The 23,217-nt window shown below is 40.5% G+C and overlaps 3 protein-coding genes across 3 annotated transcripts; all 3 read left to right on the forward strand.

Moving 5' to 3' along the window:
- The first annotated feature begins 9,384 nt into the window (after positions 1–9,384).
- On the forward strand, positions 9,385–10,356 carry LOC100084137 (olfactory receptor 8J3-like). Its single transcript, XM_001514607.5, has one exon. The coding sequence runs from the start codon at positions 9,385–9,387 to the stop codon at positions 10,342–10,344; it is 960 nt and encodes a 319-aa protein (XP_001514657.4). The 3' UTR covers positions 10,345–10,356.
- A 4,336-nt stretch (positions 10,357–14,692) lies between these two features.
- On the forward strand, positions 14,693–15,664 carry LOC100084119 (olfactory receptor 1102-like). The gene has a single exon (XM_007666610.3). It carries the CDS (start codon positions 14,717–14,719, stop codon positions 15,662–15,664), a length of 948 nt encoding a protein of 315 aa, XP_007664800.2. The 5' UTR covers positions 14,693–14,716.
- A 5,852-nt stretch (positions 15,665–21,516) lies between these two features.
- On the forward strand, positions 21,517–22,458 carry LOC100082285 (olfactory receptor 1102-like). Its single transcript, XM_001521821.3, has one exon. The coding sequence runs from the start codon at positions 21,517–21,519 to the stop codon at positions 22,456–22,458; it is 942 nt and encodes a 313-aa protein (XP_001521871.3).
- Positions 22,459–23,217: the final 759 nt, after the last annotated feature.

The following is a 23,217-nucleotide window of genomic DNA, read 5'->3' on the forward strand; positions in this document are numbered from 1 at the left end:
CCCAAGGTCGCACAGCTGACAAGTGGCAGAGCTGCGACGGAGTAACAAGCGTATAGGACATGTAAATAATAGAAATTGTGGACAGAACATGTAGATTAATCAATCAATCAATCAATCAGTGATATGGATTGAGCACCCACTGAGTGTGAAGCCATATTCTAAGCTCATGTGGAAATACAACTGAGGCAAGATACACTCTCTCTGCCCTCAAGGAGCTTACACTCTGAGAGAGGCAGACAGAATTTATTTACTAGTTCTGTGAGTAGGAGGATGTAATAGGAAGTAGTTCAACACTATCAGGGTGAGAGAGAAGAATACATAATTGAATGCACATATAGAAGCAAATAAAAATATGCATACGATAATAATAGATAGATACATAAGTGCCGAGAATAGGAATAAAATTCTAAAGTGTTAAGATATAGATGTATCATATTGTTCGTGACTCTGTTTCCTTTTTGTGAAACACTTGTTCTGATTACCCCCGCTCATGGATGCCTCACTTGAATTTTCCATTTAACAGCTGCTTTAGTCTTCTGCTATTGTTTGTTCTCCTCACACTAAAGCTGGCTTACAATGTGTGTGAGCTTATTGCATTTCAAGACCTCACTGTTGGTCATCTTGTTCTGCATGTGCTATTAAGTGTGTCTCACAGGATGGGCTGATGAAACTGCCTAAGACCCTGAATGAGTCTTTTGTAGAAAGTCCAGGTCTTAGTTATATGGGAAACTGGAGACCCCAACAGTTGTAGAGAGCTTCAGTTCTCTGAGAAGCTATACGATCCACTGCCTCTAAATTCTGTCAATCTCCACCCAGCTGTGCAATCTTTTGGATTCTGTTTTCTAATTCTTTGTCTAGCTGTGCTTCTTTGGATTAAGCACTACGTGGGTGAGCAAGATGTAGTGACCATAATAAGTTCCATGCGGTCATTCAAAATCTTTGGCAGTGTGAAAGATTTTCCAGGGTAGGAGGATATGTAATATTGCTTTTTCTCAGGTTTATTATCAGTCCATAGCTCTTTGCTGAAGTGATCAATAATGACCTGTTATTCTCCATCTGTGCTTCAAGAGCGGTTTCTGTGCAACAGCTGGAGTTATTAAAGATTTTCTAGTTGCACCAGGAGTGAATGTATTTAGCCATGTAATTATTGTGCGTAATTACGCTCCCAGTAGTGCTTTGAATTAATATGGAGAAAAACCTTCTGTCAGTAGTCAAAATATTTAACATCTTCTGAACTGTATTCTCTTAATGGAAACATTAAGTCCTGGTAGGGTAAGAACATTAGGAAACTGTGTAAAGTCCTTCTTGCCACTAAGTTACTAATTAATACCCTACAGTGTAGGAAGAACTAAATTACTCTCGAATTTCTTGAAGGATTTGATAGACGTTCAGTAAGCACTCATTGACTCTTAAAGGCACAGTTTGTATTATGAGAGATTCAGGTTTGAAATCGAATATCCTGAATGGGAAAAAAAAATCATGGTTAATTTATTCCAATTCCCACTTTGCAGCTGGGAAAATGGAAGCACAGAGGAGCAAAGGGAATCACCCAATGTGATCCAGGCCCACTGCCCCTTATCCCAGCACTATAACCACTGGAAAAGCTCTCCTACTAATGACAAAATTTAGTTATCAGTAAATTCCTCATCAGAATTTTTCTTAAAGACCCCTGCACATCCTGTATCCTCAGACTGTAGATCAGAGGGTTCAGCATAGGGATCATTGCTGTATAGAAGACAGCAATCAATTCATCTGTTTCCAGAGAGTAACTGGAGCAGGGCCTTGGGTATATGAAGAGTGTCATCCCATGGTATATGCTCACAGCAGCAAAATAGGCTGCACGTTAGGACAAAAGCCTGGCACTTGCCTCTGGTAGAGTTGATTCTGAAGACGGTGAGGAGAATGGCGGCGTAGGAAGTCAGGATGGCCATCACCGTGATGATTTCAATGAAGAGGACAAAGTTGTAAAGCCGCAGTTCATTAAGGGAGGGATCCGAACAAGAGAGTGACAACAGAGTGGTGATGTCACAGAAGAAATGATTGATTTCATCAGTGCCACAGAAGGTTAATGAAAAAGTGAAATCCATACATAGGGCTGAATGAAGAAAGCCACCTAAGTAGGAACCAGTGATCAAGCGGACAGACGCTTTGGGGAATATGGTAATTAGATATGTTAATGGATTACAGATGGTCACGAAGCATTGCTGCCAGAAGGAAAAATTCAGTAGTTCCCAGAGCTATAAAGAAATACATCTGGGCTGCACATCCAGCAAAAGAAAAGACCTTCTCTACTAAAAGGTTTGTTAGCATTTTGGACATGGTCACTGTGGAATAGCAAAGGTCTAAGAAGGACAGATTGCTTAGAAAAAAGTTCATGGGAGTTTGGAGGTGGGCATCTCCAGAAAAGTGGGCATTTTACTAAGTGCTTGGGAGAGTACAATATACCAATAAACAGAATGACAACGAGCTTATTGAGTGAACTTTCCAAGAGCTTTCTAAAACGTTCGGCACACAGCAAGGCTTCCTTAAATATCAATGATTAATTGATTGTACTAGGCCAACAAAAATAAGAGGAGCAGTGGTGAGGGGACAATATCAGAGGAAATGGTGGCAGTGGAGTGGATTCAGTGGAGTTAAGATTTCAAAAGTGTCCAGTCTGAGTCGGAAGCAGCACCCAGGTCAATGGGGACCTGGGTGGAAGAAACCAGTTCTGTAAATGTTAGAACTTTCAAGAACCTCACACATTCCCTAAGAGTTTTGGTGAAGGATGACACATTCGCATCTTCTTTGCCTTTAAATCAAACGGTTGTTATGGTAGGAAGACAGTATAAGAGCAGGGCTTTCTCTTATGGAGTCTTTGTAAATTCAGGTTCTTAAGCAAGTGTGTGATATTGGTGTCATGAGGTATAATGTAGTGCTAGATATTAGTATACATCTTTCCAAAGCTTTTGGCCTATGCAATCCCCACAATTGAATTTACATGCTTTTCACCAGGGGAGTACTGACCTAAAGATAATAATAATAATAAATCATGTTGGTATTTGTTTTTTTTTAATGGTATTTGTTAAGTGCTTATTATGTGCCCAATACTGTTCTAAGTGCCGAACACTGTTGTAAGCACTTACTATATGCCAAGCACTGTTCTAAGCACTGGGTTTGATATAAGGTCATCAAGTTGTCCCACCTAGGGCTCACAGTCTTAGTCCCCATTTTACAGATGAGGTCACTGAGGCCCAGAGAAGTGAAGCGACTTGCCCAAAGCCACACAGCTGACAAGTGGCGGGGCCAGGGTTAGAACCCATGACCTTTGACTCCCAGATCAGTGGACTTTCCACTAAACCACGCTGCTTCTCTACATCTAAAGATGTATACCTAGTTAGAAAAATCATGAATGACACTGCAGGATACCTCCATGGTTACATCCAAGTACCCCCATTTTGGACTTTATTACCTGTCAAATTCCTGCAGAAAAAGTCACAGCTATAACAAATTGTGTAACATTGCATTTGACCAATCTCCATTAATTCTAATAGATTTCCAATTTCTTTGCTTTGAACCACCTGCAGGGGTAAAATGTCACCACCAGACCCCTCTTTCTGCATAGAACTATACCCCAAAACCTTTCTTTGGGGCTGAAGGTTTGTTTTGTCCCATGCAGATATGAAATACCAGGTATTTCTTGGTTCTAACAAATGCCATTAAAAAAAACAAATACCAACATTATTTATTATTATTATTGTTATCTTTAGGTCAGTATTCCCCTGGTGAAAAGCCATGTAAATTCAATTGTGGGGATTGCATAGGCCAAAAGCTTTGGAAAGATGTATACTAATATCTAGCACTACATTATACCTCATGACACCAATTTCACCAATTTCGAACTGACCCATTGCCGAAGGTCATTTACTTTTCTTATCTGTTTCACAAAGGGGAAGTATCACCCAAACAAATTGGTCATTATAGGCTGTGCCCATACTTGAGAAATGGAAAGCTGAACCAGTTTCTGATATAATGAAGAAGGGACAAGCATGGCCTAGTGGAAAGAGCATGAGCCTAGGAGTCAGAGTATCTGTGTTCCTATCCTGTCTCCACCATTTACTGGCTCCGAGACTTGGGGCAAGTCACTTAATTTCTCTGTGCTGTAGTTTTCTCATCTATAAAATGAGGATTCAATACCTGTTCCCACTCCTACTTAGACTCAGAGCCCCATGTGAGACCTAATTATCTTGAAATTAGCCTAGCGCTTAATACAGTGCTTTGTGGGTAGTAAGGGCTTAACAAATAACACAGTTATTATTACTAATGAAGGAACCAAAATATTAAACTTGTTATTTAGGAAAAGGAGCATTTATTGATCCAAATTATTCAGTTTGGTGGCCCATCATCATAATTTCTTGGGATCATCATCATTTATTATCAATTACTATTGAACTCATAAAAAACAAAGACATAACACCCATTTGCTTTAAATATTAAACTCAACACATGTAAACTCAAAAATTGAGCAACTGTTGACTGAATTTGTTTGATGTTAATTGCTATTCAGACTAAGAAACACTTTTTTCTCACCAGAAGGGAATTTGCCTCCACTGTCCACTTCATACTGCCCCTGAATCCCCCTCCTTTCTCCAACTTGGACTTGTACTTTGGAATTTCTTGCAAAAAACATAAAAAATCTGATTCTCTGGTCCTCAACTTTTAGGTGATTATGAATCTTTATTGCTGGGGGATTACAGGGCAGTGCTGTCTAATTAGGAAACAATTTCCATCTTCCCTCTGGAGATGACACTCATTTAAGGGATTCTTTGCATCCTGAGATCCTTTGCATTCTGTGTATCCCATGGGAAACGGGAGCAAACAAAAACCCCAGGAACATTTCAACTAGAACCAGCTGAGGAAGAAAAGCAACTTTTCCTCCACAGGTAGGTTGGACCGCTGGGCTTATTTTCCACCCTAAACTAACTCACTAAATTGAGCAAATACCTGTGATAACCAGAAAGTTATCCAAGTTTCCACTTTGGTTGTTCATTTAGGGAGGCACTTCATTCAAGATTAACCAAGAGAATTCTTGCTGAAATTTTGAGAAATTTGTATCCTTGATGCTATAGAGAATGTAGATAGAACACTGGCCTGGAGGTCAGAAGGTCTTGGATTTTAATTCCAGCTCCGCCACTTGTCTGTTGTGTGACTTATGACCCAAACTGAGGCACTAAAAGTTGAAGTGACTTGCCCCAGGTCACACAGAAGGCAAGTGATGGAGCTGGGATTAGAACCCAGGTCCTCTGACTCTTCGACCAGTGTTGTGTTACTCCATGCTGCTGAACTTCAGTGATCTAAGAACTAAGGTCTAAGACATATCCAGGTGATTTAGGGACAGCTGGCAATCCTCAGACTTACTAATCAGTTGGTCCCTGAAACTTGTGCTTTAAGCCATAACAATGTGTCAGAACCAAATTTTTTAATTGCATTAATTAAGCACTTAAGCAACATCTGTTTGTTGTTATATTGTACTCTTCCAAGCACTTAATACAGTGCTTTGCAGAGAGTAAGCTCAATAAATAAATACAACTGAATGAATCAATGTGGCTCACACTCTAAGTAGGAGGGAAAATGAGTATTTAATCCTGATTTTACAGTTGAGGAAATTGAGGCACAGAGAAGTGAAGAGACTTGCTAAAAGTCACACAACAAACAGTTGACAGATCTGGGATTAGAACCCAGGTCCTCTGACTCCCAAACCTGCACTGTTTCCACTAGACTATGTTGCTTCTCGATTTTCTTCTGGAACAATGTTGTGAATAGAAACTAGTTCCCGTAACAGAGTTGGAGAGTCTACTCTTTCTAAAAGTCCCCATAATTGTGTACTCAATCAATGAGAGATAAATAATATAGTTAGAGTAATGCATTTATATCGAGACAGAGAGGTTCCACAACAGGAGAACAGACTTTTACTTCCCCCAAACCAAAATGGATGTATCCACTCCCTCTGGTGATCGCAACTGGCAGTAAAATACTTCCTCCATCAATCAATAGTATTAATTTACCATTAATTAATTATCCCAACAATCCTCTTCTCACTTCCCCTTTTCCCCTTTACCCCTTTCCTTCATTGGGGCTTTTGAAATTGTTTTCCCATTTGTCTATGATTCCACTGCATCCCCTCAATCATTCAGTTGGTATATTTAATGGTATTTGCTTAGGGCTTACTATGGGCCAGGCACTGCACTAAGCCCTGTAGATTCAAGATAATCAAATTGGATACAGTTCCTGTCCCCCGTAGGGCTCACAGTCTTTATCCCCATTTTTTAGGTGTGATAACTGAGGAATAGAGAAGTTAAGTGACTCGTCCAAGGTCATACAGCCAAAAAGTGGCAGAGTCAGGATTAGAACCTACATCATCTGACTCCCAGGCCTGTGCTCTTTAGAGTACTCACTGTATGCCCTATGTTCTAAGTGCTCAGGAATTTTAAAAAATAGTTCAGCCATCTGCTCCCCAGAACCAGAGCCATAATAACTGGCGCAGTGGAAAGAGCACGGGCTTTGGAGTCAGGGCTCGTGAGTTCGAATCCCAGCTCTGCCGCTTGTCGGCTGTGTGACTGTGGGCAAGTCACTTCACTTCTCTGTGCCTCAGTTCCCTCATCTGTAAAATGGGGATGAAGACTGTGAGCCCCACGTGGGACAACCTGATTCCCCTGTGTCTACCCCAGCGCTTAGAACAGTGCTCTGCACATAGTAAGCGCTTAACAAATACCAACATTATTATTATTATTATTATAATGCTGGTATATATTAAGTACTTGCTATGAGCCAAGCCGTCACATAGCTCACAGACATCTTATTGCCATTTTGCAAGGTAGGAAACTGAGTCCCAAACATGTTAAAGGACTTGCCCATCCAAGATCACACATCAGACAAGTGGCAGAACCTTTGAATTCTAGAGAGAAGCAGCGTGGCTCAGTGGAAAGAGCCCAGGCTTTGGAGTCAGAGGTGATGGGCTCGAACCCTGGCTCTGCCACTTGTCAGCTGTGTGACTTTGGGTGAGTCACTTCACTTCTCGGTGCCTCAGTTACCTCATCTGTAAAATGGGGATGAAGACTGTGAGCCCCACGTAGGACAACCTGATTCCCCTGTGTCTACCCCAGCGCTTAGAACAGTGCTCGGCACATAGTAAGCGCTTAACAAATACCAACATTATTATTATTATTATTAGCTCTGTGCTTCTTTTACAAGATCACCCTGCCTCACAGTGCCTTCAAGTGGGTTAGTGCTGGATACTGAACCTCTTTGGAACCTGAGGTTCCGGGGAACCCACTTTGAATAAGGAACTGTGAAAGAAATTTACTGATTGTGAAAAAGCTAAATCCTGTTGATGTTAAAGACTGACAGATAGTAGAGGAGTAATGTGGCCTAGTGTGAAGAGCACAGGCCTGGGAGTCAGAGGACCTAGGTTCTATTTCTGCTTCTGCCACATCTCTGCTGGGTGACCTTGGACAAGCCATTTGACTTCTCTGTGCCTCAGTGACCTCATTTGTAAAATGGGGATTAAATATCTGTCTTTCCTCCTACCTAGATTGTGAGTCCCATGGGGTACAGGATCTGGGTCTAACCTGATTAAGTGGTGTCTACCCCAGAACTTAGCTTGACACACAGAAAGTGTTTAAAAATATCACCATGACAAATCTCATAATTATTGTTTAGGTAGACTTTTATGAACAGCATATTTCTGACGTGATCTAATTTTAATCAAGTCTAGTTCAGGTAGTTGAAAGTTCAGGTGGCAACAGCTAATTTTTTAGGTCATTCCAGGCATTGGGTGAATTTTTGTCCACACACGCTTTAAATTTATCTAAAAAATAATTCACGTTCCTTAAATGTAGGTAACTGGTTATTTATAGCCATCTAGATCATCAGCTTTCCATTCTTGCAGAAATATACACACAAGAAAGGGATTTACTGCTTAGGCTTCTGCCTGGGCTTTACCTCCACATTTCTCTGAAGAAGGAGTTGCAGAGAAGCAGCGTGGCTCAGTGGAAGGAGCCCGGGCTTGGGAGTCAGAGGTCACGAGTTCGAATCCCAGCTCTGCCACTTGTCAGCTGTGTGACTGTGGGCAAGTCACTTCACTTCTCTGTGCCTCAGTTACCTCATCTGTAAAATGGGGATTAACTGTGAGCCTCACGTGGGACAATCCGATGACCCTGTATCTCCCCCAGCGCTTAGAACAGTGCTCTGCACATAGTAAGGGCTTTCCAAATGCCAACATTATTAAATCAAAGACAGGGTCAGAGCATAACAGTGCAAGCTGTCAATGTGACCTGAATGAATTTGTCTTGACCTGATGAAACTGATTCTGCCCCAGGACAGCTGGAGAATGGGTTGCCCCTTTTACAGAAGGATGTGCATATGGATTTAAGTGGGGCGGGCTCTGTCACCCTCAACCTCCCAAACCTCTGGTTTCAACACAAGGATTGAGAAGCAGTCTTGTCTAATGGAAAAAGCACAGGCCTGGGAATCAGAGGACATGGGTTCTAATCTTGACTCTGCCACAAGTCTGCTGAATGACCTTGGGCAATTTGCTTCTTTACACCTCAGTTATCTAATTTGTAAAATGGAGATTAAGACTGTGAGCCCCATGTGAAACAGTGACTGTGTCCAACCTGATTACATTGTATGCTTGACAAATAGCATTTAACAAATACTACAGTTAAGGATTTTAAGGTTGATTTAGTGATTAATCAGGTTGTATAGTAACAGTAATAAAAAATACAATAAATAATTACAGTATTTGTTTAATGCTTACTATGTATCAATAACTATATCAAGTGTTGAGGTAGATACAATTTAATGAGGTTGGATATAGTCCCTGTCCCTCATGGGGCTCAGGGTATAAGTAGGAGGGAGAACAGGTATTGAATTTCCATTTAACAGTCAAAACAGGCAAAGAGAAGTTAAGTGAGTTGCCCAAGGTCACACAACAGGCAAAGATAGAGCTGGGATTAGAACTCAGGTGCTCTGACTCCCAGGCTCCTACTCCTTCTACAAGGCCATACTGCTTCTCTAATATAAAATATACATACAATACAAAATATACATGTAATGTACATATTAATATAGATAAGCATTGGAACATTCACCTTGGGGGAAAATGTAGATATTTCATATAATATTAACATTTAATATTTTAAAGCACCTGACCAAGGTATCACTAAACACATGGGAGTACTACTTTACTCCAATGCAATTGTCAATTATTTGATAATAAAACTGTCAACTAGTACATAGTAAACACTTAGCAAATACCACTAAAAAACAACTATCACCCTGCTCGGAAGACACTTGCCTACTAAGTAAGACTCCTCTGTTTTCTTTCTCAAGCAGCTGATGCAGATGGAATACATGGCAGAGAAAAACCTGTCCTATGTGACTGAGTTTGTTCTCTCAGGAATCTCAAACCATCCGGAATGGCAGATTCCTCTCTTCCTGGTGTTTCTAATCATCTATCTTATTACAGCAATAGGAAATCTCGGGATAATCACTATTACCAATATAGATTCCCGACTAAAAGCTCCGATGTATTTTTTCCTCCGGCATTTGGCTTTCATCAATCTAGGTAATTCCACCGCCATAGCCCCCAAAATGTTGGTGAACTTCTTAGCAGGGAACAAAACCATTTCCTATTATGAATGTGCTACACAGATAGGCTGTTTTTCAACTTTGATTATTGCAGAGATTTTCATGCTCGCTACAATGGCCTATGACCGATACATGGCTATCTGTAAGCCATTGCTTTATAGGGTGATCATTTCGAGGGGAACCTGTACCTTACTGGTTATTCTTATATACACCTATAGCTTCACTGAAGGAGTGATTGTTTCCACTCACGTATTTTCAGTGTCCTACTGTTCCTCAAATACAATCAACCACTTCTATTGTGATCATTTCCCTCTGCTGGCACTGTCCTGCTCCGATACCCACATACCGGATACAATCATTTTTGCATTTTCTGGCAGTAATTTGATTTTCACCCTCACAGTTGTTTTGGTGTCGTATTTTTTCATCATCCTGGCCATTGTGAGGATCCACTCCTCTGAGGGGAGGTGGAAAGCCTTCTCCACTTGTACTTCTCACTTGACAGCGGTAACGGTTTTCTATGGGACTCTCTTTTTCATGTACCTGCAGCCCCAAGGCAGTCACTCCTTGGATACAGATAAAATGGCTTCCGTGTTCTATACCCTGGTGATCCCCATGCTGAATCCCTTGATCTACAGCCTGAAGAACAAGGAAGTAAAAGGTGCTTTGAAAAGACTCTTGACTAATTCCTACCAATCTTTCAAAATACGAATGTAACAACCGCTTAATAAAAACAGAGTCAGTAGAAAAAGCGTTCTCATAATGTTTTATTGTTTTAGTTCTTTAGTGACATGGAATCTCTGTGATATTGGTGCTTGTGAACTCTGAAGCATTGAAATATGTTCTATTCTTCACTGTAGTTCATAGTGGTTTGAAGATTATGCTCATCATTTGTAAATTTTCTGATAAATTAACTGTTTTAAGAATGAGGTGAGATCCATAATCTATATTCTGATTAAGGTTGTTTCAGCCCAATGTAATTTTCTTATCACCATGAACTTAATAATGATATACATAACATTCCCACAAAATGGTACTGTACTTTTTCAAAATTATTCCACGTCATTTCTTTGTGAATAGCTGAAGTGTCGGGATTTTTCAAATCTCTATGCAGTGACCATTTGGAAAGCCAAATTACTCGACTTAGACTAGCATATTTTGGACACATAATCAGGAGGTCTAATTCTCTGGAGAAGACACTAATGCTAGGAAAAGTCCAGGAAAAACATGGAAGAGGCAGACTGGCAGCTAGATGGATAGAGACCATAACAATGATAACAGAAGAACCATTAGAAAGGTTGCGGATTATGACAGAGGACCGGACATTGTGGAGAGAATATATCCATGGAGTCACTATGAATTGGAAATGATTTGACGGCACTTGGTAATAATAAAACAATTACAATTTTCTTCAAGGTAAATAATTCCCATATTTTATATCTTTCTTTTTAGTTCCCCTTTCCCTACGATCAATTCATCATTTCCACTTCTACTGATCTGCTCCATCAAATTTCTAGTTTTGTAAATTCAGGGTAGCTTGAAAGGTACACAGTGGCAGTTTCATCATTATGGTACTTGTTAATCAATCAAACAACCAATCAATTGTATTTACTGAATGCTTACTATGTGCAGAACACTGTACTGTTTGGGAGAGTACAAAGTCAGTAGAAACATTCCCCACCCACCATGAGCTTACAATCCAAAGGGGGAGACACACATTAACGTAAATAAATTATGGATATGTACATAAGTGCTCTGGCCTGTGGGAGGGATGAATAAAGGGAACAAATCAGGGTGATGCAGAAGGCAGTAGGAGAAGAGGAAATGAGGGCTTAGCCAGGGAAAACCTGTTGGCAGAGATGTACTTTGAAGGTGGGGAGAGTAATTGTTGGATCTGGAGAGGGAGGATGTTCCAGGCCAGAGGCAAGACATGGGCCAGAGGTCAGCAGTGAGATAGACACATTTTCTGGCATTAGAGAAGCAAAATGTGTGGGCTGGGTTCTAGTCGAAGAGCAGTGAGGTGAGGTAGGAGGGGGTAAAGTGATTGAGTGCTTTCAAGCAGATGGTAAGGTGTTTCTGTTTGATGCGGAGGTAGTTGGGGAGCCAATGGAGTTTCTTGAGGACTGGGGAAACAAGGAAGCATTCTGTAGAAAAACGATTCAGTACCATCAGTGATTAAAGCTTCTAAACAAAGAACCACCTATGGAATCTTGCATGTTGGATAAACTCAATAGAAAACCTGAACAGAATAGATCTTTGTTATGTCTTTCTGATGCTCTCATTCTTCCCAAAGGACACTTAATGTACCTGTTTGTCTTGACAACTCCCCCAAGATATAGAACTCATGGGTATGTGAGAGAATACTTCCCAAAGGATCATGGAAAAAGTAAATATAGCCCCAGAGGTAACTCCAAGTGGAAATTCTGGTTTCTTCACATCTAACATTTTAGAATCAGATTGATTTGAAGATTGTGAGCATCGAATGTTGTGTTTGGCTCAGGGACTGGATTCTGAAAGACTGTGGGGCATGACACTGCTCAAACTTGGGGAAAAGAAATAGTAAAGGCAGACCAAGGATGACTTCAAGATCCTGAGAGGTGGGTTCGCAGGGAAAGGGGTCACCTGCCATTCCTGAATGTGGAACAAGGAAATCCTGAATCCTAGTTCCAATCCACTAAGGGGAAAAGGGGAAGGAAATAGATGGATGAGGGAGGAGGGGATTTCACCAAGGCACTGAGCCTGAACCGATCAAGGCAGAAAGAAATGGGGAAAGTTAAGGTAATAGTCTCTTGGTGGAGGTGGTTCTAGGCCAACATTTTGGGGGTTACACATGAACTGAAAGGCCCCATACATGATTATTCTGCTTAGGAGTGGGGAAATATCAGTTCTTTTTCCTCTCCTCTCCTACATGAGGCTATTCCATCCACTCCTAACTCTGCAAAGGGGCCAAAGGAGAGGAAAATTGGCAGTATGTACTTAAAATTTCTCCCTGACTACCAGGAAAGGCATCCTTTAGTAAGGTTATATGTAGCTGCATGGATTTTCAGATTGATAACACAGGTCCTTATTAGTATGAAACTTGCCTACTGCAAGATTTGAAAATAGGATTTGTTTTAAGGATGAACAAATGCCTGGAAGAGTTGATTGATCTATAGGCCGAGGATAAGATTTTTTTATAAATGGTTGTGTTTAGTCCCGAGATTCCTCTCTGGTATTTTTACTGTGGTAATAGTCACAGAAATAATAGTATGTAGTAAGCAGTTAGTGTGATTGGGCATGAATATTAATGCTAATGTGTTCCTGTTCAGATTCCATGAGGTTAAGAAACTTTACATTCTGGCAATATTTGTATTTTGGGAATGTATTGAGGAAGTGTCTGGCCAAGATTATGTCTACATGGGCTAAATGAAGTAGAATTTTAAGTTGATATCATTATCATTATCACAGCAGCAGTATAAGGATAAGATATTGTCAGCATTTACTAGCACTGAACAAATTGTTTGGGAAAATAGAATAGGCCTAAAAGACATTTCCTGACCTTGAGAAGCTTACAAACCAGGGGAGATGAGCAGACACATATTGTCAAGTTTACATTCTGCAAACGAGTAAAGAACATTGATGTAAAATTAGAAAACAAAAGCCATTAAATAACTAGTATGGATACATAATAATAGTCATGTTAATTCATTAGAATTGAGGTGGCATGCCCAGTAAGATGGTGAATTAGTTGGTAAAGTCTCCTAAAGAAGGTGACTTTTTGAGCGGGAGATACATGGTTTAGTGGATTGGCAAAAGGAGGAGTATGATGAAGAACGAAGGTTTGAACAACAAATGTAAGAGAGGAGTGAGATGGCACAGTTAGAGAATCACATAACAATAATAATAATTATGGTATTTGTTAAGCTTTTACTATATGCCAAGCACTCTTATGAGCACTGTAGTAGACAGAAGGTAATCAAGTTGTCCCATGTGGGGCTCACGGTCTTAATCCCCATTTTATAGATGAGGTAACTCAGGCACAGAGAAGTTAAGGGGTTGCCCAAGGTCACACAGCAAACAAATGATGGAGCTGGGATTAGAACCCACATCCTCTGACTCAAAAGCCCAAGTTCTTTCCACTAAGCCATGCTGCTTCTCATAGCCATCCTGTTTCTCATAGCCACAAAATGAAGAGTATTAGCTAGCAGGAGAAGAGTGGATAGCTAAGACTGAAGCAACTGATGGAGGACTTTGAAGGAAAATACTGTGGGTTTTCTTTCACATAAGAAGAAATAAGTAGATATCGGAGGCTTAATAATGTTGGTATTTGTTAAGCGCTTACTATGTGCCGAGCAATGTTCTAAGCGCTGGGGTAGACATAGGGGAATCAGGTTGTCCCACGTGGGGCTCACAGTCTTAATCCCCATTTTACAGATGAGGGAACTGAGGCACAGAGAAGTTAAGTAACTTGCCCACAGTCACACAGCCGACAAGTGGCAGAGCTGGGATTCGAACTCATGAGCCCTGACTCCAAAGCCCATGCTCTTTCCAATGAGAATGATATCTTACCTATGCCACTTAGAAAAGCTGATATGTCAACTGTAAGAAGGAAAAATTGGAGTGGCTAAAGGGAGAGAAGCAGCATTCAGGTGCAAAATCTGTTGTGAAAGTAATGGAGTTGTGTGTTTCGTTTTTTTTTAATTACCACTTATCAAAAGTGTCTAGGACTCAAACTTACCCAGGTTACTCATGCTTCCATTTCTCTGGGCTAGTAGAGAATAGATAAGAAGGAATGTTTAAGCAAAGAACCTTTGAAGTCAAGGTGAAATTGGCAAAATATCTTGAAATTTAGGCAATATTATGCTTTCAAGGGAATCCAGTCCATATTTTACTCTAAAACTGTCTACTGAATTGGGTGATTTTCACTTAAGGAGAATGAAGAAAATAGAGGTTTGACACATTGAATAAGTACACTGACTTAATCGATAAATGTCTGATAAATGTCTTTGTAAGGCTAAATCATTTTACAAATGATAAAATGATCGTTTCAGTTTAGTTCTTCATTTCAGTACTCTGCACAATTTACAGATTCGACATATTGGCTGTGAACATGCATAATGACTCTACTATAATTGAGTTTGTTCTGATGGGATTCCCGGTTCCTGAGGAGCTAGAGATCATCCTATTCTTGCTGTTTCTAGCCATCTACCTTTTCACTTTGGTGGGGAACCTGGGCATAGTTGGGCTAATTAGAATGGACACCCGGCTTCACAACCCCATGTACTATTTCTTGAGTGTCTTATCTTTTCTGGATGCCTGCTACTCCTCAGTTGTCACCCCCAAGATGTTGGTGAATTGTTTAGTGGGGAATAAATCCATCTCTTTTTCTGGTTGTGCCACACAAATGCTTTTCTTCATAACTTTTGGAACCACTGAGTGTTTTCTTCTGGCTGCCATGGCTTATGATCGCTACGTGGCCATTTCTATTCCTCTGCTCTACACAGCCTTTATGTCACCCAGAATCTATGTGTCGCTCATTATCGGTTCCTATATTGGTGGCCTCCTTCATGGCCTCTTACATACAACCGCCACCTTCAGTTTATCCTTCTGTCGCTTCAATGAAATCAGACATTTTTTCTGTGATATCCCCCCACTCTTAACCCTCTCCTGCTCGGATACACACATCAACGAACTGTTACTCTTCAATTTTGTGAGCGCCATTGAGGTGGTCACCGTCCTGATTGTGCTCGTCTCCTACGGCTACATCCTGGCTGCCATCCTGAGGATCCGCTCCGCTCAAGGGAGACGCAAGGCTTTCTCGACCTGCGCCTCCCACCTGGCGGGAGTGACCATATATCACAGTACGATACTCGCCGCATACGTCAGACCCAGTTCAAGCTACGCCCTGGAGCATGGCATGGTGGTGTCTCTGTTTTATACCGTTTTGATTCCCATGATGAATCCAGTGATTTACAGTCTAAGGAACAAAGATGTGAAGGATGCTTTTAAAAAAGTGTTAGAGAAACATTTTCAGAATGAAACATATAAGAAGCAATAGACTCCTTACAGGGCTATGATTCTAACACAAAATTTGGAGTCAGGAGATCTGGGTTCTGATGTCAGTGCCACCACTTACCTGTTGAGTAACATTGAGCAAGTCACTTAACTTCTCTGTGACTCAGTTTTCTCATTTGCAAAATGAGAATTAAATACCTATTCTTTCACCTCTTTGGACTTTGAACCCTATGTTGGCCATGAACTGTATCTGAACTGATGACATTGTGTCCAGCCCAGTGCTTAAAATGTAGTAAACACTTAACGAATGTCATAATATTCATTAATATTACAACTAACCACAACTCACATTAGTAAAGCAAATGTTTTAAAACTGATCCACGTTCTGGTTTTCAATGATCGGAAAGTTTTTAAATTCCTTTCAACTCACCCACCGATTCCACTGATCTGGAATGAATACTTGTTGGGAATAGGGAACATGTCTACCAACTCCCTTATATTCATTCATTCATTCACTCACTTATTCACTTGTATTTATTGAGTGCTTTCAATGTGCTGAGCACTATACTGAGTGCTTAGGAAAGTAAAATACAACAATAAACAGACACACTCCCTGCCCCCAATGGGCTTACAGTCTGGAGTCTAAACTAACATCAGTATAGACAAATGAATGTCAGATATGGAAATAAGTGGTGAGGGGCTGGGATGGGGGAAGAAAAAAGAGAGCAAGTCAGGGTTCTCAAACACTTAGTGATCATATTGTACTCTCCCAAGCACTTAGTACAGTGTTCTACATGTGGAAAGTGCTCAATAAATAGGATTGATTGATTGATTCGTTGAATATCTCAAAAGCAGTAGTAAAATGATCGGTCTCTTGTTGCACAGTACAGTCACCCCATCTCATTATTTAGACATTATCAATGAGAACTATTCTTCCTGGACCTTCTCATAACAGCTGGGAAGTAGAAGATGGGAACACTAGGCTTGGAGGAATTGCAAAACCAGGAGCAGTAGGCAAGGAGAAGCTCAGAACTCTGCAACCCTGAACTCCCTTACCCCTAGGGCTCTGGAAGCTGGAGGTTGTGGGGTTCTCCTTAGAAACTGGAGAAATGTTTGCATTTTCACACACCCCTCATTTCTACAAGAGAAGCCTTAGGAGGGAATGTGTCTGTTATGGTGTTGTGTTTTAACTCTAAAACTCTGCCCTGCACATGGTAAGTGCTCAGTAAATACTGCACTGGGGTGAATATGATATAATCAGTACAAATACAGTCCATATCCAACATGGGGTTCAAAGTCTAAAGAGGTGAAAGAATCAGTATTTAATTCTCATTTTACAAGTGAGAAAACTGAGTCACAGAGAAGTTAATACAATGGACTGATTGATGTCCAGTATGATGAGAGGGAGAGCAGAAGCCTCTAATAATAATTATGGTATTTGTTAAGCTCTTACCAAGCACTGTACGAAGCACTGGGGTAGACACAATTTAAGCATAACGTACAAAGTTCTGGGTCCATATGAGGCTCAGAAATAAATCATCAAGGCTCAGGGGAACAATGGCTAGAAGTCTAGTGATGCTGTGACTTGGGATTCACCAAGGTGTCTTTAATCTGAAGAGGTGAGGGGGTCGAAGACTGCCTTCCAAGCAGCGAGCCATGATTCATTATTATATAGTTTAAACAGTAATGTTTTGGGATTTGAATTGTTGAATTTTAATATTTTTTTCCAAATGGCATGTTTGCAGTTCGTTCCATATGCTTATTCCTCCCTCTTCTGGTTCAGTAATACAGCTATTACTACTTCTAAAAATTATAATATCAATCAGTGGTATTGATTGAGCACTTTACATATGCAGAGTACTGTACTAAGTGATTGGGAGAGTACAATACAACAGAATTAGCAGACAAGTAATCATTATAATGATAATGATAGTAATAGCCAAGAACTATACAAAGTGCTGAGGTAGATACAAGATAAACAGGTCCCATTTGGGGCTCACAGTCTAAGTAGAAGGGAAAAGAGGTATTGAATCCCCTTTTTGCAAATGAGAGAACTGAGGCACAGATAAGTTAAGTGGTTTGCCCAAGGTCACACAGCAGACAAGTCCTCTGATTTCCAGGGCCATGTTCTTTCCGCTAGGCTACCAAGATTCTCAATCTTCTCGTAGTTGAGCTTCATGAAATTACATCAGCACTTAGATGCAAATAGAAGAAAAAACTTAGAACAATGCCTTGCACAGAGTAAGCCCTTAATCAATGTTTGTGATGATGGTGATCTTAGAGTAGGTAAAGAAACGTATTTTCCTGTCATGAAACTTAAAGCTCATTGTGGGCAGGGAATGTATCTATTTATTGTTACATTGAACTTTGCCAAGCAATTAATAGAGTACTCTGCACAGAGTAAGTGCTCAATAAATATGATTGAATGAATGAATGAGAGGAAGAAGAAAATCAAGTGAATTTCAAATCAAATCCCCAAATATCAGTAATCCCAAATTTGACACAATAAACCCTCATTTGTTTTTATCAAATAATAAATCTGTCTTTCCATATAAGTGACATTTTATCTGAAATTGCCCATTTGTAGAAATGTGAATTCTAATAATTTGCTATATCTCACCTTAACTGATTGTGTTATAAAAGTAACATATTGCCTAACCAATGAACACTGTTGAAAAATAAACACTCAATGAAAATAATAAAACTACTCTTCATTCCCTTCAACAAATCCCCCCAAACTAGGATATATGTCCATTTAAGCCATTAGTCTAGCCTGCACCTGATAATAATAATAATAATAGCCTAACCTGCAGGTGAGTAATAAGAGAAGGATGCATTAATGTAGATGATGCAGGCCAAAGCATTTTTGGCACTCCAGTGTAGTCAGCAGTGTAAACATTTAAACCTCTAATCCTGAACAAAACATTGAAATGACAGGGAAATTAAAGAATTTGCTGATACTGCTGGGGAAGAGGTAAAAACAGTGGCTACCAGAAAAATGAGTATTATTGTGATGTGGGAAAATGTGAGCTGTTGTTCTACTGCTCAATCTGGTTATAGACTGATCATTATTACCAAATTTTGGTCTCATGTTTCCTTGTAGATTTAGCTTTAGTTGTGCATATGCACATATTGAATCCATCACTAAATCCTGTCAGTTTGATCTTCACAACATGGTTAAAATTCTCCCTTTCTTCTCCAGTCAAACTGCTACCGTGTTAATTCAATTGCTTATCGTATCCCTTCTTGATTGCTCTATCAGCCTCCTTGCTGACCTCCCACCCTCCTGACTCTCCCCTCTCCAGTCCATACTTCATTCTGCTACCTGGATCATTTTTCTACAATAACATTCAGGCTATATGTCCCCACACCTCAGAAACCTCCAGTGTTTGCCCATCTACTTCCACAGCAAACTGAAACTCCTCACCATTAGCTTTAAAATACTCAATTACCTTGCCCCCTCCTACCTCACCGTGCTACTCTCCTACTACAACCCAGCCAGCACACTTTGCTCTTCTAATGCTAACCTTCTCACTGTACCTAGATCTCGTTTATCTCACCGCTACCCTCTCGCCCATGTCCAGCCTCTGGCCTGGAACACCCTCCCTCCTTATATCCAACAGACAATTATTCTCCTCCCGTTCAAAACCTTATTGAAGGCGCATCTCCTCCAAAAGGTCTTTCCTCCCTAAGCCTTCTTTTCCTTTTCTTCAACTCCCTTCTGTATTGACCTGACTTGCCCCCTTTATTCATCCCCCCCCCACCAGCCCCTCAGCACTTATATACATATCTGTAATTTATTTATTTCTATTAATGTCTGTCTCCCGCTCTAGACTGTAAGCTCTGTTTGGGCAGGGAATGTGTCTGTTATACTGTACTCTCCCAAGTGCTTAAAGTGCTCTGCACACAGTAGGTGCTCATAAGAAGGATTGACTAACAGGCTAGCCTATCTGTGCTTGGGATGGATGACATGCCCTTTGGCTTTTTTGAACTTGCAAGTTGACTGATTAACTTATTGATGAATGAAATTAAATTCTTCCCAATAACATGACCTATTTTCCAAATGGAAATAATTCACCTAGATTTCATCAACACTTCAGTAGCTAGTTTGTGAACCTTCTAGATTGAGATAGCTTCATGATTGAAATAATTTATGGTTCATGCTACTGCATTGTACTACTTTGTTACTGAATAGTAAATGCATGATGCTATTAAATCTTGTTAAAATTTATGGATGGAATACTTGAAACTTAATACTTAAAGTCTCTCTCTATTTCAGAGTAAGCACTAAATAAACATTCCTGTAACTACTACTAGTTTTTTTTTACTGATGCTCTCATTCTTCCCAAAGGACACCAAAGACATATGACTGTCTAGATGACTCACCTGAGATACGGAAGACCTGGGTTTGTCAGAAATTAGTTCCCTAGGGCTCATAGTACAAAATTAATAGAGCTCCAGAGATAACTTTAAAGGGAATTTCTGCTTCATTTCCTTCTAGAACTTCTTGAGAAGATTGTCTTGGAGTTTGTTCTTTTAGAAGGGAGTATCCAGTGAAGTTTTTGGTTAATTTACACAGACTGGATCCTGAAGGATAGTGGAACATGACTCCATTTAGACTTGGAGAAAAGAAGCAGTAAAAGCAGAAAAACCAAGAATGACTCCAAGATCCTGGGAGAAGATTAGAAGGGAAAGGAGTCTCTCCTGGATGTAAATGAGGAAGCTCTGCCAAGCAAATTCACTCTGTTAAGGTCTAAAAAGTGGGAGTGGGAAGGAGAGATCAATGAAGTAGGGGTTTCAGTGAAATTATTGAGCTGGAAAAGATTAAATAACGGAGCATGGGGAGGAGGGTAAGGAGCCAAGTCAGGAAGTGGGGACAGTGCTAATCACTGACAAGATGTCCCTGGGTCCCTTGATTCAAAATTGAGACAATCAACCTCTGATGGCAAATATTCAGGCCTTGCCATGTTTTGGAACTCTAGGACCAGGCTACATCCGGTGGTGGGGTAATAATCCCTGGGATTCACCCCACTAAGAAGATCTCATTCCAGAGAGAAACTCAGTCTGTGAGACAGAAATTCTCCTGATTCTCCTTTCCTGTTAGATAATACTCAGGCAAGTTCTACTTATTCTTCAAGGAAAAAGTGAAAAATAAATGGTATTTGTAATGAAAGCATCTTTTAGTGAAGTTATTATATATGTATCAAATTATATGTATATATATATATGTATATAATAATGTTGGTATTTGTTAAGCGCTTACTATGTGCAGAGCACTGTTCTAAGCGCTGGGGTAGATACAGGGTAATCAGGTTGTCCCACTTTAGGCTCACAGTTAATCCCCATTTTACAGATGAGGTAACTGAGGCCCAGAGAAGTTAAGTGACTTGCCCACAGTCACACAGCTGACAAGTGGCAGATCCGGGAGTCGAACCCATGACCTCTGACTCCGAAGCCCGGGCTCTTTCCACTGAGCCACACTGCTTCCCAATATATATATTGTAGGAGGACTTTTATTTGTGAATTTGGAAATCCTAGGAAGTGAATCTGGTGAGGATTGGTAATTGAATTTGTAAGAGGGATGGATGACGGTCTGATAAGGGGAATTGAAGTAAGCATTAAAGCAGAGGTTTTTATAAATGTGAGGGATAACAGGAGATCTTGATATTAGATTTAAATTGGGTGTAGAAAACAGTCCCGCCACTTTATGTATTAATGCATTGAAATTGCGGTGTCGAGATAAATGGCTAGTGACAGGCAAGATAAATGACTAGAAAAGTGGGGAAAGAAAAAGAGCCAAATAAATGATAAAATAGCAACCTTAGTTGTAATTCCAAGCACATTACATCGCTTATAAGTGCTACATTTTTTGTTTTCCTCCAGAACTGGATGCAGATGACGAGGACTACGCATAATCACTCTACCATAGCTGAATTTGTTCTGATGGGATTTCTGGTTCCTGAGGAGCTACAGGTCATGCTGTTCTTGCTGTTCCTAGCCATCTACCTTTTCACTTTGGTGGGGAACCTGGGAATGGTTCTGCTAATCAGGATGGACTCCCGGCTTCATAACCCCATGTATTACTTCTTGAGTGTCTTATCCTCCCTGGATGCCTGCTGTTCTTCAGTGGTCACTCCCAAGATATTGCTGAATTGTTTAGTGGGGAATAAATCCATCTCTTTTTCTGGCTGTGCTGCACAATTGTTTTTCTTGGTCACTTTTGGAACCACTGAGTGTTTTCTTCTGGCTGCCATGGCTTATGATCGCTATGTAGCCGTTTACAGCCCTCTGCTCTACATGGCTGCTATGTCACCCAGAATCTATGTGCCACTCATTATTGGTTCGCATATTGGTGGCCTCCTGCATAGCATTTTACATACAGCTGCCACCTTCAGTTTATCCTTCTGTGGCTCCAATGAAATCAGACATTTTTTCTGTGATATACCCCCACTCTTATCCCTCTCCTGCTCTGATACACACATCAACGAACTGTTACTCTTCAATTTTGTGAGTGCCATTGAGGTGGTCACCGTCCTGATTGTGCTCGTCTCCTACGGCTACATCCTGGCTGCCATCCTGAGGATCCGCTCCGCTCAAGGGAGACGCAAGGCTTTCTCCACCTGCGCCTCCCACCTGGCGGGAGTGACCATATATCACAGTACAATACTCGCCACGTACGTCAGACCCAGTTCGAGCTACACTCTGGAACATGGCATGGTGGTGTCTCTATTTTATTCCATTGTGATTCCAATGTTGAATCCATTAATCTACAGTTTGAGGAACAAAGATGTGAAGGAAGCCTTTAAAAAAGCATTAAAAACAGTCTGGTTCCAGTGATGAAATTGTGCTATCAGTTTTCGTGACCCAAAAAGATTTAAATTCTCCTTTTCAGCTTATCTGTACTAAATGAGCTCTTTTACAAGTAAGTCTCCAGAGGCACTTCGTGATTTGTCTTCTTGTTTTGTAAATCTCCTCCTCTCCTTGATTTCTTTTACTGTTTTGCTCTGGTTTTCATCTTCCTTGCTTGTTAATAAAAATAGCACATATTTAATTAAACCTCATATTTCAATACATTATGTATTGTACAATAATTTATACAGATTTTTCTTTTCAGCAGGAAACAATCTACATTCTAATGTATCCTTAAAGTCTGATCCATTCCAAATATCCCTGTACTTCATTAGTCATAGGTAATGGAGTACCATATTGTACCCTACAGAATGTCATGAATGGCAAAACCATAAATGGAAATCAAATCACTCAGGATTAGGTCCTCCCCTTTCCCTGGAGGTGTATTGGCCAAGTAGAAGCTTCACCTCCCTGCATCCTTGAATTCTGAGTGAGCTGAGATCATGCGCCCACCAAAATAATAATGGTAACGATGGTATTTATTAAGTGCTCACTATGTGCCAAACACTGTTCAAAGTGCTGGGGTAGATACAAGGCAATCAGGTTGTCCCATGTGGGGATCACAGTCTTATTCCCTATTTTCCAGATGAAGTAACTGAGGCACAGAGAAGTTAAGTAACTTGCCCACAGTCACACAGCTAAGTGGCGGAGCCGGGATTAGAACCCATGACCTCTGACTCCAGAGTC

Source organism: Ornithorhynchus anatinus, chromosome 3 (assembly GCF_004115215.2).
Source record: "Ornithorhynchus anatinus isolate Pmale09 chromosome 3, mOrnAna1.pri.v4, whole genome shotgun sequence".
Taxonomy (NCBI): Eukaryota; Metazoa; Chordata; class Mammalia; order Monotremata; family Ornithorhynchidae; genus Ornithorhynchus; species Ornithorhynchus anatinus.

Excerpts from the sequence above, each read along its gene's own strand:
- LOC100084137 (XM_001514607.5), top strand. The coding sequence starts at position 9,385 with ATGGAATACATGGCAGAGAAAAACCTGTCCTATGTGACTGAGTTTGTT.
- LOC100084119 (XM_007666610.3), top strand. The coding sequence starts at position 14,717 with ATGCATAATGACTCTACTATAATTGAGTTTGTTCTGATGGGATTCCCG.
- LOC100082285 (XM_001521821.3), top strand. The coding sequence starts at position 21,517 with ATGACGAGGACTACGCATAATCACTCTACCATAGCTGAATTTGTTCTG.